Source organism: Melospiza melodia, chromosome 15 (assembly GCF_035770615.1).
Source record: "Melospiza melodia melodia isolate bMelMel2 chromosome 15, bMelMel2.pri, whole genome shotgun sequence".
Classification (NCBI taxonomy): Eukaryota; Metazoa; Chordata; class Aves; order Passeriformes; family Passerellidae; genus Melospiza; species Melospiza melodia.
In genome coordinates, this window is record NC_086208.1 from 7,054,108 (window position 1) to 7,081,808 (window position 27,701).

At 39.9% G+C, this 27,701-nt stretch overlaps 1 protein-coding gene across 5 annotated transcripts; it reads right to left on the bottom strand.

Annotated features, from left to right (window-relative positions):
• Window positions 1-1,038: 1,038 nt before the first annotated feature.
• Window positions 1,039-27,321, bottom strand: AQP9 (aquaporin 9). Of its 5 annotated transcripts, XM_063169591.1 has the most exons (8): window positions 27,211-27,279; window positions 26,511-26,591; window positions 25,799-25,927; window positions 14,947-15,073; window positions 11,338-11,475; window positions 9,127-9,245; window positions 7,309-7,526; window positions 1,039-2,386 (listed from the first exon to the last, which is right to left on the bottom strand). In XM_063169591.1, the coding sequence occupies exons 3-8, from the start codon at window positions 25,898-25,900 to the stop codon at window positions 2,224-2,226; spliced, it is 867 nt and encodes a 288-aa protein (XP_063025661.1). In that variant the 5' UTR covers window positions 25,901-25,927; window positions 26,511-26,591; window positions 27,211-27,279; the 3' UTR covers window positions 1,039-2,223. The 5 variants fall into 5 exon arrangements, with proteins under 5 accessions (XP_063025661.1, XP_063025664.1, XP_063025663.1 ...); XM_063169594.1 differs by lacking the exon at window positions 26,511-26,591 and having other exon boundaries at window positions 27,211-27,321; XM_063169593.1 differs by lacking the exons at window positions 26,511-26,591; window positions 27,211-27,279 and adding an exon at window positions 26,354-26,474.
• Window positions 27,322-27,701: the final 380 nt, after the last annotated feature.

Sequence of the window (27,701 nt, forward strand, 5' to 3'; positions counted from 1 at the left end):
ATATGGAGCCTACTGACTATGCAAAATCCTAACACAAGTGATAACCTGCCCCTACCATTTTGGATGAAATTGGTTACTTCTAGTTAATTAGCTGTTTATTTTCTGCACAGATATTTCATGTTAGATGTTGGTGTCAGCGGAAGGGCTGACACCACTGAGAGCTGAGGGCAGCCCTCAGACTGACTCTACCTCTGGAATCCCTCTGCAGACATAGGAGCCACCTGGGAGTGCTCCTGCCCAGGGGTGGCCAAGGGGGGAGAGAGAGCACTCACTGCAGGGGAGGGGTAAACCAAAGGATCAGTCTGCAACTGCATTTGCACCCCATCCTGCCTTATGTGGTGCAGTTTATCAATACACAGGACAGAGGATCTAGCTTGTCTCTGCTACCAAGAAAAGGTTTAAAATTAGGACTAATTTTCACATTGTATTTCAGATTCTTTGCTCAGACTGAGAACTGTTTCTGTAAGCTCTCCCTTCTTGTTCCCAAGACTCTCTAGCCAGTGATACAAGGATGCATGGATCAAATGTGCATGGATATGGCAGAATTTAACCCACAACAGAGAGACTGAATTAAATGAGCATTTTGCAAAGGGCTGATGTCTCTGGGCAGCCTGAGTTCATTACAGTTATGTAAGTTTTCTTAAAAACATGATTAAAATTTGAATTATAGTCACCCAACTATGCTGCAAGATCTGACTTGGAGCTGCAGCAAGCAGAGCTTTGCTTCATGTGCTATTTTTGTTCCTTTTGCTGCCATGAATTTGGCATGGCATCCCAGGGAGTGGGATCAAGACAAGCAGTGACAAAGGCCTGATTGCTCCAAATGCTGAGGCAGGTTCTGACCATGCCATTTTGTAACATCTTCTGCACATACTGCATGGAAGTGCACAGCCTGTTAGTGGGAGCACAGAGGGTGAAATCAGGAATGCAGTGTGGAATTTGAGAGAGTTCTAGGAATCCAAAGGGAAGAGCACCCTGAAATGAGTGAATTGAATGGTGCTCTGAAGTTTAGCCATGAAAGTAGCTCAGGAGCATTGCTGAATCAGATGTCTCTTTATTCATGATCACCACCACCAAGCATGGACAGATGTATACATAGTAGAAATAAACTTTGCTTTAACTGAATACATTCCATTCACAGTGATTAAGCAGAAATAATTTCATTTTCAAGGCTGGATATTTAGGAAGGGGTATATGTGCAACAGTTTCTCTTTAGTGAGAGATAACCACACATCAGAGCTCTGATGTGGATCTGACCTTCCTTGCGGAATTCAGATTTAGGACTAGCACTGAGACCAGGTTCTAATTTTAATTACTGCTCCCACATTAAAAATTGGTCCCACAATGCAGATGAAATCCACCTATATAAACCAGCAGCAGCAGGACACTTTAAAGCTTATACAGACCTAGGCTTTGTGCTGACCTCTGCACAGCATCAGCCCCTTGCTGGGCCATCTCCACAGGAATGAATTGTATCCAGAACACACAGCGGAAGAGATGCAGATTAGTATTCTACATAAGGCTTTTAATATTGGGTAGCATAAAGGCCAAGTAAATAATCTAAAAATAACTAAGCATTAATGCTATGAAGACCCTGTGCAGAAGTTACCCTTTGTCTCCTGGTGCTGATCTTACAACAAGCAGTTTTTATCTTTTGTGATCATATTGTGAATTACTAAACCTAATCACTGAGGAGTTGATTTCTAGCTGATCAGTAGTGGCTTCATAAACTTTACTAAAAAGTTATTTAAAACTGTTTCAATTGGCATTTAGCCAATTTGAGAATTGTTTTAAATGTTTAGACAAGCCACTCTCTTAAGAAGTGAATGATGCTCTTGCACATTAATTCAGCATTGAACTCATTAACTAGCTATGCATGCAGTTTTTTATCAATCTCAACTATTTTCAGTTCATTAGACAGCATGATTAAGATCATATGAGTTGAAGTAACAGACCAGTGCATCATCTCACCACAATTGTATCTAGGATAACTTGACCTAAAAGCCATATGGAAAGGACAATTTAGCCTTTCCATACTCAAGATACCAGTTTTGAATATGATCAGCCCAATGTTTCATGGAAAGACTTCAGTTGTGAACTTCTGTACAGAATGTCTGTTTTGAAAGGTGAATTTCTAATTGAGACAAATGGCTTTCATACAGTGGTCCAAACAACCATTTGCATAAAAACTGCACAACACAATGATAGAAAATTCTTCTCTTCTTATGCCATATTGGTCAATTCATATTTAGTGTGCACATCATTTTCTTCTCCTGGCTGAGGATCTGAGTGATGAATTTCAATAAAAATGACATAGGTCATTGCTCCAAGCACACCTCCCAGCAGAGGCGCAACTACAGGAACCCACCACCAATTATTACCAGCCCTGGAAGACAAAAAGAACAAGAATTAGTGCTATTTGTTACTGTGGTGAACACCTTTCTGTGAATTAGTCACTGAAGACATCCAGTGGTATGCCACTTGCTATACTGTAGGCATTTCTATTTTGTCTCACGTTTCTGTAAATGGGTGACACCCACCCTACCCAGGCTGGTTCTGATTGAAATGCTAAATAACAAGCACCAGACAGGTTGGTCTGTGTGTTGTACTTGCTGTATTTTAGAAAATAAGGCCTTTTTACTGCATGTCTATTTGGGGCCAGAGGTTGATTTCTGCCTTGTGAAAAGCACGTTTCACTGACTTGCAGGGAAATGAAAGGGCACGTATTTATTGTCCAGCAATCTTCACTTGTGCTGTCCCCAGATGCTTGTGAATAGGTTTTCAGGATGTTACAAAAGTGGCTTATTTCATCTGCATGAAATAAGCCAAGTTCACACCTGACATAGTATTATACTATCTTCCTCTTGCCAAATGTAAAAAATTAAACTGAATTTTGAGTAAATTTACCTTAAGCAATGTAATAAAACAGAGTGACTTTAAAGCTGATTATCCTTGACTGGAGTGGTCAAGATTTATATTTCATGATGTAGTATCTTATCTCTATGTTTAAAATCTGGTGTCCTTGCAAGAGGCAAATAAATGCTTAGAAGTTTTATACACCTAAAACTTTATCTTAGAACTTTTGTTTTCACTAAGAAAGTCCAGCATGCTGATTCCACTGAAATGTTTACATTTGCACAATTACTAAGATTTCATTTTATATGTGTAGTTTTACAGGCATATTTAAAGTAAGACTTCCATCACTGAACTGTATAAAACAATAAATAACAAACTTTTAATGCAGGAATATTGGGCTGGCAGAATTGCTCTCCTTTTCCTAGAGGTCCACTTTCAGACAGTAAATAACTGAGTATCTATGTCAGCACAGTGTCTCTTAACTGTACTGATGCATTAAGATGTTTTGATTTGATAACATGCTGTATTAATTGAATATGTGAGTCTCCAATAAAAATCCATCTACCTCAATTTCATGCATATTGAAAATGGAGAATTTTTTTTTCTCCCAGAAATACAAAGGGACAAATTAATCTGCAAGAGGAACTTTACAGGAAGCTGCAGGAAAACTTTTAAACTCTCAGGATAATTATTCAGCACTCAGTTGTAGAGCTTTATGCGGAAGTGAACTTGTGTTTGTCACAATGCAAGAATAGAACTGGGAGAATATTGTTGCCCTGTTGATTATACTATTACTCCTTGTTCAGAAATGTCTTGCATGTGTATGTTTTACCTTTGGAATTATTTCTGTTTTGCCCTGAGGATATAAAGTAACTTCTGATGTTGTTTTACTGAGTTTATAAATCTGTTTGGTTTTGAATCATGGATGGTTGTTGAGCACTTGAATTTCTGGAACAAGCACGGACTAATGTTTTATTGAATCAATCAGCAGAACAAAAGCTTTATCAAGTACTTGCACGTATTCTTCTGCGCGATGTGTTTATACGAGGGTGTGTAGTGAAGGTGTTTCTTGGCAGGGTTCTCTCAGCCTGTGCCATGAACTGGCCTTGTCAGCTCCTGGGTGACCTTCTCCAGATCACGGTCTGTGTCTGCAGCAGCTGCAGTCAGCTGCGTGCGGGACAGCCTGTGCTGATGCTGGCTGTGAAGCCTTTGAAGAGAGAGGCTGCTGCCAGAGCTGCAGTGAGGTCAGTCCGGACCCAGCCGAGCAGGGGTTTCTGTGGCACTCAGTGCTCTGCCATTGGCACAGGAGCAGGAACTCGCTGTGACAAGCACAGATGGCCAAAGGCCCCTCAGTGCCCTCAGCCTCTGGCTGTGCCCACACAGCTTTTCTTTAGGAGGGCACCCAGCGCCGCCTCTGCCATCGGCAGGTGCTGCGTGTGTGGGGAGGAGGCAGGAGGGGCCTGGCCGGCAGAGCTGAGCTTGGCTGCGGGAATTCCCGGGAAAGGACAGTGTCTAAGCTACAGGGATTGGCAACTTGGGCCCACCTTTCACTAGCCGGCTGCGAGAAAGGGAGATACCGCTGTTCGTGAGGTAATGCGGGCTGCAGGGCTGCACCCCAGGAAAGGGAATTCGTGAGGTAATCCAGGCTGCAGGGCTGCACCCCGGGAAGAATGTTAAATGTTTCAGAGCCGCTTTGGCGCCCAAATGCCGGTGCAGACAGGAGACTGGCCTCCTGGCCCTTCCCGCGGTGCAGTTCAGTTCGGCGCTGCCGCCGTGTCCCCGGTGCCGGCGGCCACGAGGTGTCAGCGTTACCGCGCCGAACCGCGCTGGGCTAGCCCGGGCTGCCTTCGAATGCTGCTACCAAATACTGCTCTGGAGAGCCCCACCTCTCTCTCTTATTGCGGTTTCAGGCTCGGTTTTGCTTGTCAAAATCCAGTCTGGTGTTTGGAATCAACGCTCTGGCTGTTTTCTCACTACAGACAATACTTTGCTCCCCAAACTTTTCTAAAGTTTACTATCATATTAAGCGTATGCTTAGGGAAGACTCCTGGTTTTCTGAGGGGAGCCTTTAACCAAAACAAGCTATTTGCATGGGCTAGGGAAACCACACCACAGCTTGTGTCTTCGGGCTTGGCTTTGGGGGAAATGCTCCTTTAGCTGTCTTTGTGCAAAATGTACTAAAAGAAGCATTTAGAAAATCCCAGCTCAAGTGCAGTCCTGTCATCTGGACAATTCCATGGTCCAGCAGAAGGGCTCCCCTCCAGTCCAGTTCCCTGCCTGAGAGCATCATAAAACCAGCATTTACTATACCTTCAAGCATGTATTCCTTCAAAGGGAAGAGGGGTTTTCTCTATTGTGAGGTAATTATCTCAATGTTTAGAGTATTTGCTTGGGAACAGTGTAGAAAGTCTTGCCATTATTTATCTGATCTATTCCAAAGTGAAGGTTTCTGGTGGTCCCCAGCTGTTCTGTAGGCAATGCTTGGAAGTTCACTGACATGGACTCAATTGCCTTGGGAGATGCTTCCATCCTCCCCCATTCAGTGTCTCCTGAGTATTTCCTACTGCTTGGTTTGTGCAGCACTCCCCTCATGTCCCTGTGGAAGTTTCATGCTCAGCTCCCTGTTCCTGGACATGTCTTTACTGCAGAGCTTAAACACCTGCCTCAAGGTTGTGAATTCCATTTAAATGAAGATATCCAAAGTTTATTTGTCAGCTGTTGCTGCATCACTTTGAGTTGCTCAGGTACAGCAGAGCAATCAGGCAATTTAGGATCCTAACTACAATCATTCAGGCTTTTCCCGTGGCTCTTCCAGCTGCCTAATAAGGCTCAGGTTCTTCCTAAGTCTCACCTGGATCTGTGCAGTAAATAAATAAGAACATATTCCTGTTGTATCATTCCCTTGGACTTGGTTATAGTGGTAGCCTTTTAACTGAAGGCAGGGAAGAAGACTTCTTCCTCATTTTTTTTGCATCACTTATATTGCTGTAAGTTTATTCTGGCAAGGATCAGAGATCTTGAATCTTATTTTTTATGTTCACATTTTAAAGTTTCTTAACCAGGTCTTTCCAGTGGAACTGCATTCCCTCTCTTATATAAAACCTTAAACTATACTAGGAGGGAGTCTATGCTGGTGTAGATGTGAAGTTTTCTTGTCATTTTTTTCATGTAAATGAATATGACCATACTTTCAGAGAGAAGGAGAGGTCACTGGTATTCTGTGACTAGATCACAATACAATCAAGCTTCCAACTTTCAGGAATGTGATGGCCAACTTCATAATACATTACCAATTATAGACTGACACCATGGCCAATACCACAGCCAACAACTACTTGTGATTACACAGGTGTGAGAGAGGAGAATCCTGAATGTGGGATGTTGCTCTGTGTGTCCTTGTTTTTAAAAAAATGCAGTGCCATGGTGCAGTGGTAAGAGCTACTGGGGAGGAAAAGTTTGGCTGTAGGCAGACCAATGAGCTGATCTCTCACCAGAGCTGGGCTACATCCAGCCTTGGCTCTGTGCTGTGTGCCTGTTTCAGCTATGCCATGCATGGCTTTTTTTTGTATGAGAAAAGCTTTGCTACAGCTTTCCTCAAATAAGGTACATGATTTGTGTAAATAGAAATCATACTGAATAAATAGAGATTATTTGTGCTTCTTTTATTTCTTACTAAAATAAAATCTCTGCTAACCAGAGCTCTCCAGTGGCCTACAGTACTACTGGGGATTCCTACTTGTAAATAACTGGGAAAACAAACAATACAAAAATAAACCAAAAGATCTGCTTCCTGGTGACAGATTACTCTTGCTTAGATACCCCAGAGTGCCTCTTACTCTGGCTACGTGTAAGATGTGGATTTGATGTGCAGCTAATTAGCTGTGCATTAGGCCAGCCAAGAGTGTGTGTGTGTGCACATGGGGATTGGGAGGGCTCTGAAATGTGGGAAAATGAAGGGAGCTTTTCCATTCACTCCTTTACTCCCAGCCAGGAAGTCAGGCTTTTAGATTGCTGTATATTTCTGCAGTAACTCAGAAGTAATCATAGGCTAAATCAATCTGATATGTCTCTGTTTTTTACAGCACCCAATAAATATTTCCACTTAATTCTCTCCTGATTTTCCCCCCCTGAAAGCTGCAGGACACAAGAAGAAAGCACTCATATTTTCAGTGACCTCTTAGAAGCTCTAATATTTTGGGAAAGGTCTTCTTGAAACAATGATTGATATTAGAGATTATGCATGTTTGATTTGCCCTAGGAGCAGGAAATCCTTTTTAAAGCCCAGTTCCTAGAGGATATCTGGCTTAAAGTGCATGAATAGCTGCTTCTAGTATGCAAAGAATTACCTGTATGTATATAAAGTATGACTTGGTACCATGTTGAATCAGGATCTTACTTTCCTAGAAACATTTTTAGCCAGGAGCATTTGACTTCATCTCCAGGCATACTTACGTGAATACTTCCATCCCCCATCCTGCAACGGCTGTGAAGAGCCTTGGGCCAAGATCCCTGGCTGGGTTCATGGCACAGCCACTGTTCATTCCCAAGGAGCAAGTAAGAACAATTATAAGAAGTCCTACTGCAATTGGCTCCAGGCCCTTGGGAACACTCTTATTTTTGGTGTCAAACATAGCAAATATAGCCAGAAGAAGAACAGCTGTTGACATCACCTGACCAAGGCAAAGAAAAGAATATTGAATAAATACATGTAGATTCTTTCCAATAATGAAAAGAGGGGCTATGGCAGCTTTGTGGATTGGAGTGGCTTAGAGCTGGTATTTAGTTTTATCCCACTATATACAATAGCAAAATTTGGAACTCAGTGCTTTTTTACTTCACAGTAATGAGAAGTTTTGATATCTGAGCTGAAAGACAAAGACAAGAAATGTGCTGAGGAAATTTGGAAAAAAAGTCTGCAACAACAAGAGGATTTAAAAGGCATTTCCTGTGTGAGGTCTAATGTTTGTTTCCACTTTTTTTTTCCTGTCAATTTTACACTTTTATTGACTCAATTTTTGGTAGTTCTGCTGCTATAGCAATGCAAACAGTTCCATTGATATAGAAGTGTTTTATGTGACTGTAGTTTATGCTGAAAATTTAGACTAGATAAGCATCTCTTTATCCAGGTGTTGTAAAACATCAGAAGAAAAAGTGAAATCTGTCAAGTCAAAACTGAGCAGCTAAAATTAGGGTTGCATGTATAACTGTACCATGAACTCTGTACTACATATGCTAATTGAGCTGATGAAGGAAATTTTCTTGGAATTACTTCAATGCAAGTACAGCTCTGCTTAAATAAAATGTTTTGTCAATGTTGATTTTGCTAATAATTAACTTGATAGGAAAACAGACAAAAGCTTCAGCGATGTCAAAACATTCAATTTCTATACTGATTTGAAGATGCTTAAGTTTGAGGGGTTTAAAAATTATTTGGTTTTCATCTGCTTTTAAGCTTGTTTTGAAGCATGCATGGGTAAAAAATATCATAGGGAAAAATCTGTTGACTGATGCAAAGATCAGAACTGTCTTTCTTACAAAACTTCAAAACATTGTTTAGATTTTTTTGAAGCCAGATTGCACAATCTTTTACGTAATGAATTTCTGTGTTCAGGCCGTCTCTTGTTTTTCATACCTTACTCATTCAGTATTTATTTCATGTATTCCTGAAGAAGGTGGGTAAGTTGATTAGGAATATGTAAAAGATATGAAACTTCATTTTTTGCTGTTGCACAAGTGGAATTAAAGGACAAAGCTTAGAAATGAAGTTGAGGATTTTTCAGATTCATTCATTTGAAAAATCAATACTACAAATCTATCTCTACAAAAGAAGGTTAGAGAGGAGGCTTGTGGAGGCAGAAAACTCAGTTGTTCAGGGTATGTTAAACTGTCTGCTTAAGCATTATTTAAGGAATAATAGGTCCACAAAATGGGCTGGATTTTGATGCAAGTGGCCATGACTGCTGAGATTTATGGAGAAACATTGATTTATGCTGAGCAAAACCTCTTACATATATTGCTTTAAAGACATTTTGAGTGCAACAATTAAGATGATGTATGAGAAAGAACAACTTGGAATTATTTTGCTTGTAAAATATTACTAAAATGTAACCCCCTGCAAACAGCATTGCATTCTCATTCTATTGTACAAGGGAATATCTGGCTGAAATGGTGAGGTTTGGCACACTTTTTAGATCTATGTGGTTTTTCACTGCTTGGCTTACAGGTTTTTTTACATTTAATTTGTAGAATTAAGATAGCAAGTGCACTTACCTGATCTGCAAATCCATTTACAAGGGACAGATAGGGAGCTGGATATGTTGCAAAGATCTGTGCTGTTGCATTTGGTCCTGTGACTTCAAGTTTTCCATCGCTGTACTCCATAAAGGCATCTGTGGAAAAAACCCAGCAACTGCTTGCACTTCTCCATGAACTTTTCTAGGTTTTCTAGGACTGGAATCTATGTGATAGGTCACATTCTCAACTGAAACTGATCTAAGGTCCCTTCCAACCCAAACCATTAGGTGATTCTCTGATGGCTTTTTCCTAGGAGCCCCATTATTGGATTTGAGGTGATGTACTCCTCATACCCTCATACCCTCCTGTCTCATTTCTCCTCCTGTGCCTTGAAGTACTTGTTTCATGTGCCACAGATTTCCAAATGGAGCCGGTTTTCCCCTGCTCATAGCTCCAAGCTCAGTGCCAAGGAGCATTTTCTGATTCTGAGTACAGATGTGTTATCTGCAAGATGTGCTACATTTTTTCTGATGACCCAAGAAATGAACAGCATCCTGATTGTGCAGTTGTGGATTCCCAGTCAGGAGGAATGACTGCTATTCCATTTGACAATGGTGCAGTTTTAGAATTAGGAAGATATTAAATGGGATACTCAAATCTTCATAAACAGACATGAGTAACAAACTCTAATCCATTATTTTATTAATGGATCTGGTGATGAGATGATATTTGTGAATAAAGAAATAGCTCCCCATCTCCTATGGAAGTTGTGGTGAGGGTGATAAGCCCCTCCTGAACCTAGAAGATAAATCTATTTCTCCTTTTTTCTGTTTATTCTAGCTTTGCTTAAAGCCACAACATGAGTGCAGAGAATTTCAGTTGTTTGCTTAGATCAGGCTCTCATTTGAAGTGTCAGATAATTCTGTGGCATTTAACTATTATGGGAGGAAAAAAGGGATGATCTCCTATGTCTGTTTTTCTACCAGTGACTACTTTTCAGTGCACCTCAAAGAGTATGAAATTCCTACAAGTTGTAGGAAGTAAAAACTACAGAAGAGATTTGGAAATTAATTGAGGCAAGAGGAGGACTTGAGCAGAGATAGGGATATGAGAAAATCCAGCACTCCTGAATATGAGGAATATGTCCCTAACCTAGACCTAAGCTTCCTACTTTGGCTCCCTTCCCTACTGCTGCCCTTGTGGCAGAGCACAGTTTCTCCCCTGTCAACCCTATGTACCTGTTGACACTGCTGCATCATGGCCACAGCCATAATTCTCACTGTCAGGCTTGAGGAGAACAGATTCAGATGAAAATCCTGTTCTAGCATTCCAGTATCCAAATTCTAACACTAACCTTAAAAAAAGTAAACAACTTTTCCCAAAACAGTTCTCACTGTTCCTAAAGATTTTCCTCTTTGGGATTACTGTGGATACTGAGCACTGAGCTGGCATGCAAGGAGCATTTCCATTTTTGTCCTTCCTGCTGCACCTATACCCCGCATGGTCTGCAGACATAGTGCCCACAGGAGAGAGATGTTGGAGGAGATGGGCTGGGCCAGTGGAAGCAGAGTTTTGGAGCAGGGGGTTAAAGCACAAGTGATCCAACTGAGTGGATTCAGTCAGGCAGTTACTGTTTTTTCCTTTGCTGGCACACTGTGTAAAAACCCCCTGTGCCTCAAGGATAGGGGGAAGTTTTGCTTTTTCCCTGTCAAATATGTGATCTGTTTATCACTGTACCTGGAGTTCATTGCCTTGGAGAGTCACCTCTCAAGGGTGGTCTGAGCTTTGGTCAGGAGGGACTTGATCTCATATCCTGTACCCTCAATGAACAATGTTGGTGATTTTTGCCTACAGGCACTTGTAGCAGGTCTTTAATGTTTCTAATTTGCCTGGAAGATGGATAGCCCTATATCCTGGCTATTAAGTAATTTAAAATCCTTACTGAGAAATACATGATCTCAGAGTATCTGATTTCCCATGAATAATTTTTCTAAATATCAGAACATTTCCTGGAGTATTAAGTGTTTCAGTAAATTTGTAGGGTACCTGGAATGTTCAAGCCATTGTTTTTTCCTTCAAACTCTTTATGCTCTTTCCTTTCTTCTTTTTGTAGCTTTTGCTTCATTCCTGCCATTAGCCCTGTGTGAACAAGAGTCCTCTGCCTGCCTGACATTCATTGAAAAATTGGGGCCTTAGAGACTGCCTGACCTCTAGTTTGTCCTGTGAACATGTCTAAGGTGTACTCACTGTAATAAATCCCAAAGACAGCCGCTGCTCCAACGAATGCTCCCAGGAATTGTGCTAATATGTAAATTGGTAATTTGGTCCATTTTAATCTTCCAGTCACGCACATGGCTAATGAAACAGCTGGGTTTATGTGACCACCTGAAAAATAAATCAAAAATTAAGTCATGTGGATGACTCAGATACATGAGAATAGGTGAAGGATTTGTAAAAATGTGGGCACTTTTGAACACCAGAACAGTACATGGTTTTCTAGATGTTATTTTGCAGTTAAATGGTGACTGCAATTAAAATGAAACAAGTTGGATTAAATCAGAGGAGGAAGAGCAAAAGCCACTAAGATCCATCCTTACTCTTGATGCATGTGGACTGTGCTCTTTATCAGACTGCTGTCCTGCAGTATGTAACTTATAGAGAACTTTTCCAGAAAAATAGTAACCTGCCCCATAGGCTGGGATGGGAGGGTCCCTTATTCTGCACATATTCCCTCTCCTCGAGGCCTTTGACTTTATTTTCAGGGGAGAACTGGGGCAGAAAAACATTCCTTTAGTATCCCAAGCACATATTAGGATAAGGACTGTTACTGGCTTGAGCTTGTACCTTGAGACAGTTCTGGAGTGCCCTGGATTTAAGTCATGTTTGTGTCCCTGTCTACAACCTGGGGTTACTTAGGAACTCAGTTTTCATAAGACAAAATCAAATAATGTTAGGGCTGTCCAGTTTCATGTTGGCTGTTGGTGAGCTGTGCCTGGATGGCACCTGAGGACAGCAGTGCATAGTCCTTCACTGTGTTTCTATCTGGTTCTTGTGCTTTCCAGAAAGGTCCATGATAAGGAAACTGATAAAGTAGCTGTGCTGAAACAAAGTTCAGTTTCCTGTGAAACTTCCTTCCTTTTTTAATTCAGTAGTAGCTACATCTGAACTTATGCATGAAAAAAGATTTCAGTAACATTGGAATTCTTCATGACAATTTTAGTTTCTAAAATATATTATGTCATAGGGTCTCTTCCCTCAACATCTTTAGTCAACAAAAAAGGTGTTGTATGCTCTTGGAAAATTTCATTGCTTACAGATACATGGTTGCTACTTAAGAAACACAAATTGCCAAATAAATGAATAGGTACTTCTTTGTAATAAAGCCCCAAATTTTGTAAAGACATAGGAGCCTTTGCTTATCTTCCAGATAAGGTCTCATTTTGGTCTGTAGGAATATCAGAAAAAAAAAATTGGCCTTTGTCTTTGGTAAAATAACTGAAAGAGCATGTCCTTTATCTATCAAAGATTAGTGATGGAGAAAGGGCTTCTGTGTACAGTTTGTGTTTGTTTGCACTTCAGGTCAGTGAGTCATTATCTTATGAAATCCAGGCACCTTTGATACATAATGAACTGACAAACACAGATAAAAAGCTGGATAAAACCTTCTTTGTAGCATTTCCAAATGCTGACCTAGTAGTGCCAGTCTTGAATTAAAAGCTGAATTCCTCACTGTGTTTCAAATTCTTCAGCACAGAGCAAATAGATGGATGGCACCTAATTTAACAGCCCTTCATGGGAATTTTGATTAATTGTTGTCTTTTGTTCCTTACTCTGGCTGGAATTAATAATTTTCCTTTCTTTCAACACCTGATTTTATTTCCCCACCTGTATATAATACAGGGTGACTATGATGGCCAGGACAAGTTATAGTAATATTACAGAGACCTAATTAACATTTAATATGGAAAGATAAAGTCTAATTGAAGGCTCTCATGCTGACATAGGGGAGTTACAAGATGCTTGGTTTCTGTGCCACTGGTTTAAAACAAAAAGTTCACTTTGGACACTGTGTTCCTCCTTCTTTTGTGGTTGCAGTGATCACAGTCATCACTCTGAAATGCTAAGTTGGATAAAATAGGGGAAAGTATCTAGATATTGAGGAAAATTAAAAAGGGGAATTTTCCTAAATAAAAAGCTGAAATTCACTAAGCATCCAGATAATATATATTGTTAGCGTTAATTTAGAATTACATAAAGAACTGATGAAAAATATTTTAGCAGTACCTAAACATGAAAATTTGACTCAAGAGCCACAGAAATTGCAAAAAAATTCTATCTAGGAACTTGCATTCTGAAGCGTCCACTAGTAATTGTGTGTTGGATAATAACAGCCTGTTGAAATATCTGTTCCTATTTTTTCACAGAGAAAATGCACTGCATGCAGAATCCTTTGTCGTGGGAAAAGCACAGGAAGCACAATACTGCAACATCTGCAACTGCTCTGCCCTGCTGGGATTGAACTCTAATTTTCTACATAATGATGGAGATGAATATCCCTTAAAGGTGCAAATGTAGGACAGGTCTTCACAGGTTTGTTTTCATGAATCTGCATTAGATGAGTTTAGCTGCCTCCATGTAAACCAAGAGCTGTAGTTAAAAGTTGTTCAGATAATAGGAATGTGCTGCTGAATTAATTTTGTGTGATATTAAGGAACAGTTCTGGTTTGTGTCAATGACAGTGACAAGACTGCCTGTTTTGTAGAACCTGGAGCACTTTCTAATGGAAACCTTCTGCATGATGCCTCTGTAAAAGAATTTGTAAAGAGAAGAGAAATGGCCATTGTAATTTCTGTTACAGCAACTATTTCTAATGTCCTAATTACACCTAGAGAAATTTGTCCAGACCAACTTGACCCTCTTATGAAGGGTAAGAAATGCCTTTATGAGACCTGGAGTACAAGGGCACCATGTGCTTTAAAGGCCAATATAAACTCTGCATACAAAATAAAGTATTGTGTATTTTCGTGCTTAGCATTGTTCTTACAACCCATCATTTTCTATTTTAAAGGAAGACTGCAATTGTTAAAAGCATTTATACTAATGTTTCCAATCTTAGTTTGGCCAAATTGAATGGTGGAACAAGGAGACAAGGCAGCCTCCAATATGGCACCTGTGGACACTGGTTAGTTACCCCAGCTAAAGAGAGATTCCTGACCAATCAGCTTGAGCAAGTGTTAAAGCTGAAATAAGGGGGAAAGGATACTGACAGTGTCATTGAATGTATCTCTGGTTCTGAATCTTTCTGATGTTTCTGCTTTCTATGATCTGGTGCCTCTGTGATAATCAGGAGCAGACTTGCTATTGCCTGTCATAGGACATGAAGAAATAAATTGCACTCTGTAAGGTGAATCCTGTTCATTATACCCATTAGAGGGTCATTCTGCTTTCTGTGTAGCTGGCCACCATTTTGTCTGGTGACTGCTGGATTGCTCTTTGTGGTTATTTCTTTTAACACAGTGCCTGTTCTGCCCAGGGTCATCTCCATTGACAGGATTTTCAAAGCAACACCAAGCAGATTTCTGGTTTGCATAGAACACTTTCCTTAAAAGCCAGAGGTCTGCCAAGATTTTCACAGTGTAGTTGAGATCAGAATTTGGTGGGATATTTTTTCAAACACAAAGAATAGAAGGAAATAAGGACACACAAGATTTTCTTGCAAAACCCTGGTGCGGATTCTGCTGTAATGGTGCTTACTGTTGCTAACTTCTGATTATTTATACCATGAAGTGGAAGCCCTTTAACAAGGGAGCCTTAGCACTGTAGCAATAAATGCTATAGAAGTAAAAAGTGACTTACCAGAAACGCCCCCGGACACGTACACTGCTATGGTGACTGCCATGGCAAAACCCACCGACACCGTCATGGGCCCTCCATGCACTCCACGGCTCAGCACGGCCTGGCCCACACACCCGCAGCCCAGAGCCTGTGTTTGGAAAGACAGGTGTCAAATCACAGCTGTGTCTGTCAAATGTTACTGCTTGTGACTTCTGCTCTCCTGGTATAGCTGCAAATGCTGTTGAGTACTGAAACAGTGCTAGAATTTGTCATGTGTACCTTTGCTGCAACACACTTTTGCTTTTTATTTTTCTCATCTCTGTCACAGGGAAGAATGTCTGCTAATAAGGACCTCTCCCCACACAGAAAACTCTTCTCAGACACAATGAGGGAATACTCATCAGAACTTGAAGCCCAACAAGATTGCATTGCCCCTTCAACAAAACTCTGCATCTGAAAGTAAAATTAATTCTCTGAGGTAAGTTCTTAGTTCCACACTGATGTGATAAGTGATGAAAAATTTACTGTAAAAGTTATGAAAGATAGTTCAAAAATATTTTAATGTTTAGTGCTGAAAATAGGGATTGAGACAACTTTCTGGTATTTACATTGTGTGTTATTGTTATGCTGACTTTATATCATATATTGCTCTGGCAAAATATTTCACTGACTCTGCAGCTTGAACAATTAACTGAAGTAGAGATGTCTAAATAATTCACATTGAAGAATTCTAAATGGATTTAAACTAGTTTGGGATTTTTGTTGGTTCTCCTCAGAATAAAGTTCAGTAACAGGTTTAAATATTTGCTTAAGATGATGTTTATTCAGTTCAAAAGCCTCTGCTTACCTTCAAGCATATATTTAGAGTCTATTAAAGATGACAGGAAAGATATTCAAAGGGACAAAAACCTTGTAGTTTGAGATAGACTAGCTGATCCATTTCTATGTCTTTGAAAATCTGCTTTTTAAATATATATGCCTATGTGCTCTGCTGCACAAGCAGCCAATGGAAGCTCTCAAATAATTTTTATAGTCTGAAAATTTTTGCTTCTCTGCAGCACTAAGTGATGTGACTCATACAGTTTCTGGGACGTGAGTAGATATATGTTGAGCAACCTTATTGCTTATTTTCAGTTGCAAGGCAACTGAATTCAGAAACTGCAAAGTAATGGGAAAATCTGTCTTGCCTTAGAAATAGACTGTACCAAAATGATTTGGTGATCAAGGTTTAACAAGCAAGTCCTGCTCGAATAGATGCAATTTAAACAGGAAAATCATCCTTTTGTTTCCATTATTTCCCCAAGGGTTTTAGCTAATGCCAAAATGTGACAGAAAAGCTCTCCATAAAATTATTCTCTTAACCAGCTTTTGGATGCAGATGGCATTTCTAAGTGCCCCAAGACTGTGTCATATGCCCAGGTGCAGCTCTTGCCTGAGGTCATAATCATGTAAGCAAACAAAACACTCACTGGTGCCAGAGTGTTGCAGCTTGGGTTATGTAAGGGTGGGGTGGTGTTAGATAGCTACAGTTTATTGGACTGTAATTAAAAGCTCCAGGACACAGTGCAGGCTCCAGTCAGCTGCTGTGCAAGAGATGAGGCACGCCTGCGTTAGCCCTGCTCTCACCTGCACTGCACGTGATCAGCACAAATGCACAGACAGACAGCAAACTGAAATAAAACAATAAAACACAGTGGGGTTGGTCACAGCTGAAATGGCATCTTTTTTTAAACTTCATATGAGACAATTCCTAATGTGTTTTTATGTTTAATATGGAAAGAATGGGTATGCTGGAATTCATAAGAATGTACAGGAGGTGGAATTAACATACTCTAGTCATCACTTTCCAGATTTCTTAAAGGGAGTATTCCAGAAACTGCACCAAGCAAGATTTTGGGGAAGATATGACTCAGATGAAGAGCAAGCTCAGTAGGCTGCTCTGGGCCCCTGCACATACTGGGATGCAAGTTGAATACAGGCAGCCAGCTCAATCTACAAGTAGAGTGTGCACTTGTGTTCTGAAATGGCACAGGCAAAGTTTTGCAGACTCAAAGGCCATTCTTTTGAAAACATTCTCTCTTTCTGTAAGGATGATGAAAAAGAGAACAGGGGTAGAGGAGATGGTTATAGGAGGATAGGAGATAGCAACATCTATGTATATCAACTACAAATTCACAAGAAAAGAGAAGGAAATAACAGAAGGAGGCTGTGGCTTCCCTTCCTTTATCACCAGAACTGAGGAGAGCCACACAGAACAGCTGTGCAGTCCTCTTGCATTGTAGCTCCTACTCTGCACATCTTAGGGACATACACAACCACAGATGCTCCATTTCTGTGCTAACCAGTCTCTCTTCTACAGAGAAGACATGTGAGCCAGCTGCAACACGGCTGCACTCAGGGGACCTGCTCATGTACAATGACTAAATGCTGCTGCAGGCACAGTCAGCGTGTGCCCATCCAGGGATGGGAAAACTGGAGCTGAGCCTGCAGGTCTGAGCTGTGTCACTGTAATACTCTCTCCATTTGCTGACCTTTTAAGAAGGAGAGAGAAAAGTTGCCTCATACCTACTGTAGTTAGGTTGGTGCAACTGGAAACTATCACCCAATCATGTAATTACACAAATAGCAATGTAATACCTTGGAAGTCTTTGTTTGACTGAGTTAAGACCATCTAGATCACTGAGTTGTAATTAAATATTCTAAGATTTTAGGCCAAGCTCAGCCATCAGTTGCACCCACATCACTCATTGATTGAAGCACATGGGTAAATGGGAGTTTAATTTACATAGATTACAGCCAGATCTCTTTATCTTATCTTGTCTATCTTATGTTGCCAGATTTTCCTCTTAGCAGTTGTCTATAGCCTGATCTGCTTAAAATTACTGGAGTACTTTCAGCACTGACTTTTTTTTGTTCATAAAATCATTACTGCCCTGAAGAACACGCTTGGGTGTGGAATAGCTGTCTGAACCTTCTCTACCAAAAAAAAACTTGCTTCATAGGCCATTAGATCATTCTCTTTGTCTTGGATAACAAGGCTAATGTTAGGAAAGGAAAACAACTGGCCTTCAATGAGTCTAAGGTCCTGTTACTGTCTGGAAGCTTGCAGGACTTTGTCTCACATCAGAGAGACTAAAGATAATTTTGCCTCCATCTTACTATTTTCAGGATTTTTCCAAATGTTTGTAACAGCATTTTTCAGTGTTAATAGGCTTTCTGCAAGATCTGAAACCAAAATTTTAGGGAATCTATTTTTCTACATGGCCAGTAAAGTTTTAGACATCTTAAAGAATGCTTATATAAAAAAGCCCCCTTCTTATCACCCAGTCCTAGGAGTGGTGTGCATTTATAGGCAGACCCTCTGACTGTCACATTAAAGAGGCAGCTGAGTTTTGAGCAGTGTGGATGGAATGAGCTGTGCTGGACTCTGTTCATCCCCAGCTCCAGCTGTGGTGACACACCTGCAGGGGGTTCCACAGGTGTCCCTGCAGGCACAGGGTGGCCTCAGTGGTTGCACAGCTGATGATGCTGTGCCTGAGTTCAGGAATTCAATGTGCTATAAGTAATACAGTCAGCAGGTAAAAAAAAAAAAAATTAATCATAAACTGTGCACTTTCAATCATGAAATGCTAGAAAAATAGTGGCTGTATTTGCAGGTAGGGATCTGTGCCTATGAAAACTTCACAGCATTCTTCATGGTGTACTGTAGTCTTGTGCAGTTCCCCTACTCAACATTAATATTTCCAAATAGGATTAGCTACTTATAAAAGTAGTAAATAAGCTTTTCAGTTTGAGGTGTGCTAATTTGGTCGTATCTTCCTAAGGGAGTGTGTTTTAGAACTCACTTTCATTTCCATCCCTTCATTTACAAAGCAAGTCTGCTTAAGAATTTACCTATTGAATTTCATAATAAGATGTTTTATAATATTAGAAACTTTTTCCACATAGAGATGTATTTTTGCTGTGTAATCCATAGGATCTTAATTCAGACAGGGTTCCTAAGTATTCTTTCACCAGGGACAGTAATGCTAAAAGCAACAAAAACAGAGACATGTTAGATTTTCTAAAATTCAGGGCATTAGCTCTGCAAGAATTCAAGTTACAGGAAAACCCCTTTCAGGAAAGACCAGTCCTCATCCAATTTAATGTTTATTATTTGCTATATTTTGTTAAATCAGAGAGTATTTAAACTTTTAAAGGTGAGATAAAAAATACAGCTTACCAGTCAAGCTTACTAGTCACAGCTCTTATTTTATCATTAATGAAATGTTTTGGTGAGGTGGGGAGGATTTCTGTACGTTATGATTTAATCAAGTTTAGAGCAATAAAAATTCACTGTATCCGTTCTGATGTTCTTCTGGGAAACAACCAATATCCTCTTGGGTTCAGATGGATTTTAATTTTTTTTCAGACTTGCTATCTCATAAATAAGGGGTGCAAAAACCCCCAAGCCCTTACATTTAGTGAATTAAATAGTATAGACATAAGCCTTAAAATTATTGCCATTTTGAAACCATTTTCTAGTGACAGAAAGAGACATTACTACTTGGAGACATGATTGTAAATTTAATAAAACTTTGGATGATTTGTGTATATAAAGTTTTAAAAACATATAAATATAAGGTTCAAATTGCTTTGTGGGGAAAAAAATAGTGAAAATATTGAGGGACAGACTATGCTGTGTTATATAAAATGATGCTTTTAAATTTTATTATTGCTTTTGCATATGAAATAGGAGACAAATAAAAGTTTGAAATCACCTAGAGAGAATGCAAAAGTCTGCATTTTCTCATATTTTGTTATGATTAATATTGCACACTCAATCCTGAAATGCTAAATGCTTTTCTTTCCTGAATTATAGAGGGCAACTGGTTTGAGTCAGTTTCTTTACTGAAGACTGTTTTTATTTTCTTACTAATTTTTAGAAATTCAGGAAAGAAAATGAAATGTAATATTCAGACACAAACTTTCAGGAGTGAAACACTGCCTGTTGTATCGGGGCGAGAAAGAAAAGGCCAGGCAAAGGAACAACATCTTACCTAGCAGCCTTGAAGAGAAAAAGAATCTGTTCAGGTGCTGCTTCCCTCCCACCTTATTCAATTATTCTTGAGCTATGATGCTTTGCTTCCTACCCCAAGTGAAAAGCTTTAAATCTTTCTAAACTCCTAAAATATATTTAGTCTCTGCACCAACTCTCTGTGTTCTGTAGCATTGAGAAAGTGTGCAAGAGTGGGCATTGCAGACTCTGAGAAAGGAGGATTTCTGTCCTGTCCCTGGAGTGTAAAGGGTGCATGTCCCTTTTCTTTTGCTCCTTCCTTTGGCTGCAGAAACAGCGGGGTGGATCTCTGCTGGGCCCTCATGGTTAGAGGTACGTGCTTAGGAGTAATTAAAAGCAAAGCTGTTTGCTGTTGGAAAAAAAAAAAAGAGGAAGATGAATGCTTTTAATAGTAAAGAAACGTGTGAGGAATGGGTTAGAGGAACTGAGTCACATTTGCCTTTAAACTGGACCATGGATTGGAGAGCTCCCTAGAATTCACTTGCAACTAGAATGGTTTACTGAACTGTTGAGATCACAAAGATATAAACTCACTGCATAGCACAAACTACATTTATTGTCTTTTATTCTGTTCTCCAACTGTTTGTGACAGCTTTAAAAAGTTATTACTTTTATTACCTTTCTTTTATTTGGTGAAACTTTTGAAACAACACCTTGTAAATTTATGTCTGTAAAACATAAATTCAAGTTTTGCACTCACAGTTGAATGTTGGAAAGATGCAAGTCTGCTATAAGTCTCAGGCAGAGGTGCCTATGCTTCAGCCCTATAGATGAAACTTTCTGGGGAGAAGGGTATCCACAGAAAAAGGTTTTGGGAAATTAAGTTCAGCTTACTGAAACCTTAAACAGTGAGTGTTGAGTTATGTGCTGGGGCTGACATTGCAGAAATGAAGATAATTTTCTTCAAAGTTTTCATGTAACACAACGTCTGAGTCACCTAAAAGTTTGTAATGTCATATACTGGGAAGCCTAAGTTTGGATGGAAAACAAAAGATTCCCATGGTTTTTCAGAATGTTTTGCTGTCATAAATATTCTGGGGTAAAAGAATAATTAGCTAACCTTCCTTTCAAATTTTTCACACTGCTTAATATTCAGCTGAATTAAAGAATGACTTCTAAAAGAGAAAGGCTGTCTAGAAAAAAAAACTGGTAATAATACGATGATGAAAATAACAACAGTATGCAAGAACACCTCCTTAACCTCAGTACAACTAAGGGTCTTTGTTACCACTTTGTCTTCTGTTTGCAATGCTGATTTAATACAGTTTGTATTAAATAGAGTTTGTATGTCTTCACCAGAATCATTAGCAAAATGTAATGCCATCAAGTATATGCAACTATATAACATTAGATTCACGATGGCATTTATTATTTTTTGGTTGTACTATATTTTTGCTGCTAGAGACCCAGATGTATGAATCTCTGACATAAGAGCTGCTCTTCAAAGTGCAAACACTGCTAGGGCTCATGGTATTTGTAGCATTGTGTAATATTTTAAAAGCTGAGTGACAGATCAAAATACCAATTATAAATAAGTTTTAATACCCTCTTATCTAGCTTTGACAAACTTAAGTTCACTAAGAGCTAATTATGCAAGGTTATGTACTCCAGGAAATTCACTACTGATGGCAAACAAGGCAGCTGTTAGAAAGTGCTGATATTTAATTTTTTACCTTAGACAAAACTTGCTGTAATTTCATCCTATACAAAAAAAAATTCTCCATTTCACAAAAATTTAGGACTTGGGAATTTATCTTTGTTTAAAATGTCTAAGTAGTGGTTTTGTGTTAAATGTTAAACACTTATTTAAGGAGCAAAGGATCAAAAGCTATGTTTGCTGTCATGTAATAACATCATGTAGTGAGAATTCTAATGCATGTTTAGAATAAGGGATATATGTTACCCTGCGGTATTGTAATTAACGTGCACTGGAATGTAGGACCACAAAAAGTAGATATAGAAAATTGGTTTAAATTTTAATCTTATGGACTGAGCAAATCTGTGTAATGCCAATCTTGAAGACTTTTCTGAAGCAACTCTGCAACAGAGCAGGAGCAATAACTTGAATAATGAAGTGGTCAGAATATGAAAACAAAACTAAAACATTTTGATGATAAATAGCTTTCCTCATTAGCTGAGCTATTTCAGGGCTGTCATGTATTCAGTTCATGCTTGTGTCTTGAATCCTCTAAGCACACACAAACATTTGCTTCAATGGGAGTTGCAAGAGGCTCCCCACCTCCAGCTGGAGACCAGGATTATAGGAATAGATATATAAAACTATCTATTAGGAGCATGTATACTTCCCTCTTGTATTTATATGCTAAATGGAAGCCTGTGTTTTGTCTCAGCAAGGAAGTGAATGCTGCTCTGGCCTCTGGAGATCCTGGCTCCTGTGCAGCTCCTTTCTGGGAAACTCTGTTCAGTAAGATGCTCTTGAGAGTGAAAATGAAATAGAAACTGTGTTAGGTGAGTAGTAGCTGCTAAAGGAAGCCACATGGCCTATTTGGCATCTCCTTTTGGAACTGTTTCAATTCAGATATACTTAATGGCATAAGTCAGAGAAAATCCCATTTTGGTTGAGAGCAATGCAGTCAAGTTCCAAAGAGGAAGTATGGAGAGGAGCATGATTAAAAGCAGAGAGGCAGTTGGATAGGTGAGTTCCATGCAGACTCACTAAAAGCCACATAAACCATCTATCTGCTGCAGCATGGCTTCCTGACTCTTCTGTGCTAGCCCACAGGTGTTGTCCCCCAGATTAACTCACAGAAGTCCCAAGAGGAAATGTACTGACCCAGGAAACATGATTGAGAACTAAAAGCTCGCCAGAGAGCTCTTCCTCAAGGGAGACCTTGGAGCCAGTTTCAGCTGCAGAAGGCTGAGACTGTCTGAGGCTGGGCTCTCAGCCACCATGGTGCAAACAGGCAGGTGTTCTCCCAGCTCAGGATGCTTCCAGGCTCCTGGAGTTTCATGTTTCTTACCAAAATTGGGTGCTTTGCTAAGCAGAGAGCATGGCTCACATGGGCTGTGTTATCAAGTTGTATAATGTAAGCACCTGAGAACCTGTGGATCTCTCAGGAGGAATTATATGGAGCATCTCCAGTCTGATTCACTGGACTGAGCATCCATTGATGGTCAGCACATTTCCTGTGATTCTGGAGCTCACCTTCTACTTAATTTTCACCTGGAAAGAATTTTGTCTACGTGCTCTGAGTCCATGCTGCAAGGCAAAGTGCAGCATGCTAAGTAGGGCTGACCAGGAGATTTTATCCAAACTCTGTGCCCAGTGCCTTTCTCAAGGCTTGTTGTGTGAAATCTGTCCGACATTGCAGGCCACACCCTGAGGTGAAGGCTGGGTTTTTCTCTGGTGAGTTATTCCACTTTCTAGATTTCCTGTTTGGAAAACAATGTTGCAAAACTGAGAGTTACCAAAGATGGTAGCTTAGGCTCCTATTAGTACGCGGCCTCTGATGTTATTCTCTAGAAAATTTAGAAATAGCTTATTTGGAGGGGCAGAATTTCACCCGGCTAACTCCCAGCAGTGAGTCCCAGATTTGGGTGTGGTCAGTTAGCATTGGCTTCCAGACAGAGCCTGTGGCTAACAGAAATGCTGGCTCAGCCTTTCTCCCTGGCACAGGTGCTCTCCACAGTTTCTAAACCCCATCGCAGCAACCTGAGGTGGCTTTCAGCAAAGACATGATTCAACTGTGCTGTAGGCCCTGAACTCTCCTCTCCTTTGTAACAGCTTCAACACACAGTTCTTACACTATCCTAGTACTAGAACTTCTGCGTACATGCTGTTTTCCAAGGATTTCTGTCCTCTGATTCACCAGGATGCCTCTTCCATTAGCTCCAATTTAAATTAAGGGTTTAATATTTATCTGTGCTTTAGGTGAATACTAGCTGACAGTTTTAAAGCAACAGCAATAAATAGAATCACTGAACAAACGAGATTGTAAAAGACCTTTGAGATCATCAAGTCTAACCTATCAACTACCAACACATCAACAACTAAACCATGGCACTGAGTGCCATGTGCAGTCTTTTTTTAGACACCTGCAGGGATGGTGACTCCACCACCTCCCTGGGCAGGTGATTCTAGTGCCCAATCACTCTTTCATTGAAGAATTTCTTCCTGATGTGTAACCTAAACTCCCCCTGTGCAGCTTAAGACAACAGCAGAAAAGGCAGTGTTTCTTAACAATAAACACTTGGTACTGCTGCTAACTTGTGCAGTCTAAACATAAGCTGAGGTATGAAAGCACTGAGATAACTGCAGTTTAATCCAGGTGAGGCTCTTTCTTCTTCAAACCAAGACTGGAACTAGAAAGGGTAAGAGAAATGAGAAACTCAGATTGTCAACAACAATTTTGTAGCTTTCTACACTTTCTACCATTTTCTACTACACTCATATGGTGAATATACTAGGAAATAGGATCTGGGTTTGCATTTCCTGTCTAGCCTTGTGCAGCATAATATTAAATAATAGCATTTGCTGTCTAATCTGCACTTTAATATGTTTTCTTCTCTTGCCTAATTTTATTAATGGAAGGAGGGGGAGGATCTTGTGGCGAGCACAGAGTACTGGAAGTCAGGTGATGTGGGTTATATTCAGAGTTCTGCCACAGGCTTCCTGTGCAGGCTCCTGTAATCAGGTTTGCTAATATACAAAATTAAGATAATGACATTTCCCCTCCTTACCAGGGTGTTGTGACATTTAATTCATTAATGTTTGTAAAGTGCTCTGTGCTCCTTGCTTCTAAATGTGCTCCTTACTGTAATAACGTCTTATGGATGGTATTAAATTTGAGAATAATGTTATTTTAGTGCCGGTGCACTTCAGTTGGCTGAACTGTAGTAAAGACCATAATTTCCAGTATTTTATGAGCTACTGGAATTTTTAGATGACTTACTTGAAATTTAGCTAATATAGTTACAGTTATAAAACCTATGACAGTACTGTGCCTGCTACTTTTTTTTCCTTTTTCACTATGATGAAATATTTAGCAATAAGCAAGACTTTGTCCAGACAAAAAGGAGAAGGAAAGAAAGAAAGCTTGGCATAAATAGTCTAGTTGCTTGGCTTCTAGCACTGCTACACAGCCTGCTCTCTCCCCTGGTGAGTCACAGTCCCAGTGCAAAATGCACAGAAAAACTGCGCAAGAAATTAGGTAAAGAAATAAAAATAAAAATCTGGGGTTAAAAAAAATGGGAAATTTAGGTTATTTATCTAAGTTGTAGCAGTACTATAGGACCAAGCAATATATATGTAATTTATGTTATGGAGTTAAAAACAAACAAAAAATTTTAAACTTCAAAAATCTCTGAATGTTTGGCAATGCAATTCCCAATAAATTCACTACAAATCATAAAGCTAAATTCCTATATTACACAGGAAAACAACCCAACTAAAATTTTCTAAACATGCAGTACAATATGTCTGTTAATGTAAACAGAATCTGTGCATAAAATGAACTGCTGAGATTTTAAAAAACAGGAAAGTATTAACAACATTCATTGTGCTTCTCTGGATTGTTCAGAGCTTACTCCTTCACTGAAATTCCACTCGTAGATGAAATCTAATGCCAATCAGACAATTGTAGTACATAAAACAATCTGGTTTTTATAGGCAATGATAATTACATGGGGTGAAGAAGGGAATTACAAACTTACCGTCAGAGGAGCAATTCGTTCGGGCTGTGCATGCTCAGGCTGTAACCTCGCTGCTGGCACAGTACAAGGAAAATGTACATGTCCCCTCACAAGCACTGTCCAACATTAGATTAGTAGGAAGAAAAGAAAGCAGCTGACACTTACTATCAGTATAAAAGTTCCCAGGAACTCTGAGAGGGCTTCTTTAACCAGGCTGTTCTTCAAGGAAAATTTCTCCTTTAAACTCCTTTTGTTTTTCCGGCTCATTTTGGCTTCCTCTATTGCTCTGGTGCCCTAGTTACAAATACACACAAAATTTGTTCTGTATTCGTCCCTGCTCCAGCTGAACTTTGACACTTTTACTTAAACATTGAAATATGAGATTTCATCTTGTACAGCCAGTGAAATCATCTGACTGCAGGCATTGACAGAACCAACTCAACATGCCCTAACAATTCATCATGGGTTTGTCATTCTATGCCTTCTCTAAGTGCACTTCTATTTATACTGGTTAGATAATACCAGCAAGTTTGCAATCAGATTTCTTCTTTTTTTCTTATAGAATGGATTAATCATTACCTTTCCTATGTTACTTTTTTTTAAGAAATAATTCCTTGTAAGAATTAATAAACTGTTTCTATCATCCTGATCAAAAAAAAAAGGCAAAAAGATAAACCACAAAGTAAGGAACCAATATATAGTTGCAAATTTCTCTCTGACCTTGATTAGGGTTTAAACCGTGCTACTATTAGTTGTCAAAGACTTTTTCAAGGGGAAGTTGTAAAGAGAGCAAATGCTTGGGAGAATGCTGTACTGTACCCTGTACACAAAAGCCCTTAACTTCTGAGACATTTCAGTGGCTAATGAGGAGTCTTACCTTGGTGGTGTGTGTTGAATTTGCATATTCACTCACAATGGTCTTTTTTGGACTAAATGCCTTGCTCTCTAGTGAACTTCCCTGTTTACAAAAGAGCAATGAGGCAGAATAAATGCAGAACATTTAATGAAATCTGCTTTGGTCCAGTGGCTCCTTACAAGGCAGAACAGGGAAGTGAAGCACTGAGTTACTATATATTTCCTGTGTGTTTAGCTTAAAAGTGCATGGGTGCTATAATGTAGAGTATCATAATATTATTTTCCATGATCTTAAGACTTGAAGTTGCCAAATATCTCAAAGAACTGCACCTCCTAGAAAAAAATGTGACACCTTTATTCCTTCAGCGTCTTGAACATTTTTTATCAGATGTGATACAGACTTTATACTCTCTGGTTGATTTCTGACTATTTTCTGCTGTTTCACTTGACACTAGAACCTCAGCCCAGTTCTGGTAGATTATTTTGGCATGTATTGTAGCTGCTCAGTGCAGGTTTGGATCTGTCCTAAAGAGGGCAGAGCCTTACAAGGTTAGGGAAATGTGCCACTTGTTATCCCATCAGTGTTCCTCCTAGCCTCCAGCTAGGTCCTGATGTGTGTTCTCTGCAGCACTTACCCACCCCCAGCTTCACCCCTTAACCCTCCAGTTCTCCCCACCACCCAGTTTTCATCCTTGACTGCTTTTCTGTGTGCTTTTACTCACCTTTCTCTACCTCTGCATCCAAACTCCAGTGTGTCCTCAGGTGGTTCTGAAAGCGCTGCCCTGTGGAGCAGCACGGAGCTGATGCAGCAGCAGATGGCAGCATCCGAGCTGGTGCTGCCTGAGCCGGGGACACCCGTGCAGAGGCGGTGACACTGCTGCAGGACAGCTCCAGTCCTGCTCCACAGGTCGTGCCTGAGGCACAGACACTGAGCCTGCCTCTGGGGAGCCCCTGAAAATAGCCTGTGAATAGCAGCTTGAAAACATTTACCCCACGCCACCGAGAAACAAACATATTACTCAGGACCTCAATTATCACAGCGGGCTGGAGTGTATGTTTGTTATGTCTGTGAGAGAATTCTTTCAGGGTAATGTATACATTAGAACTGAGGGAGGATGCTTGGGAGGATATTCATTACAGTAGGAATGAGATAAACCACTTCCTCTCTTTCAGGAAAATGATAAATAAATAAAGAAACATGTTTATGGAAGCA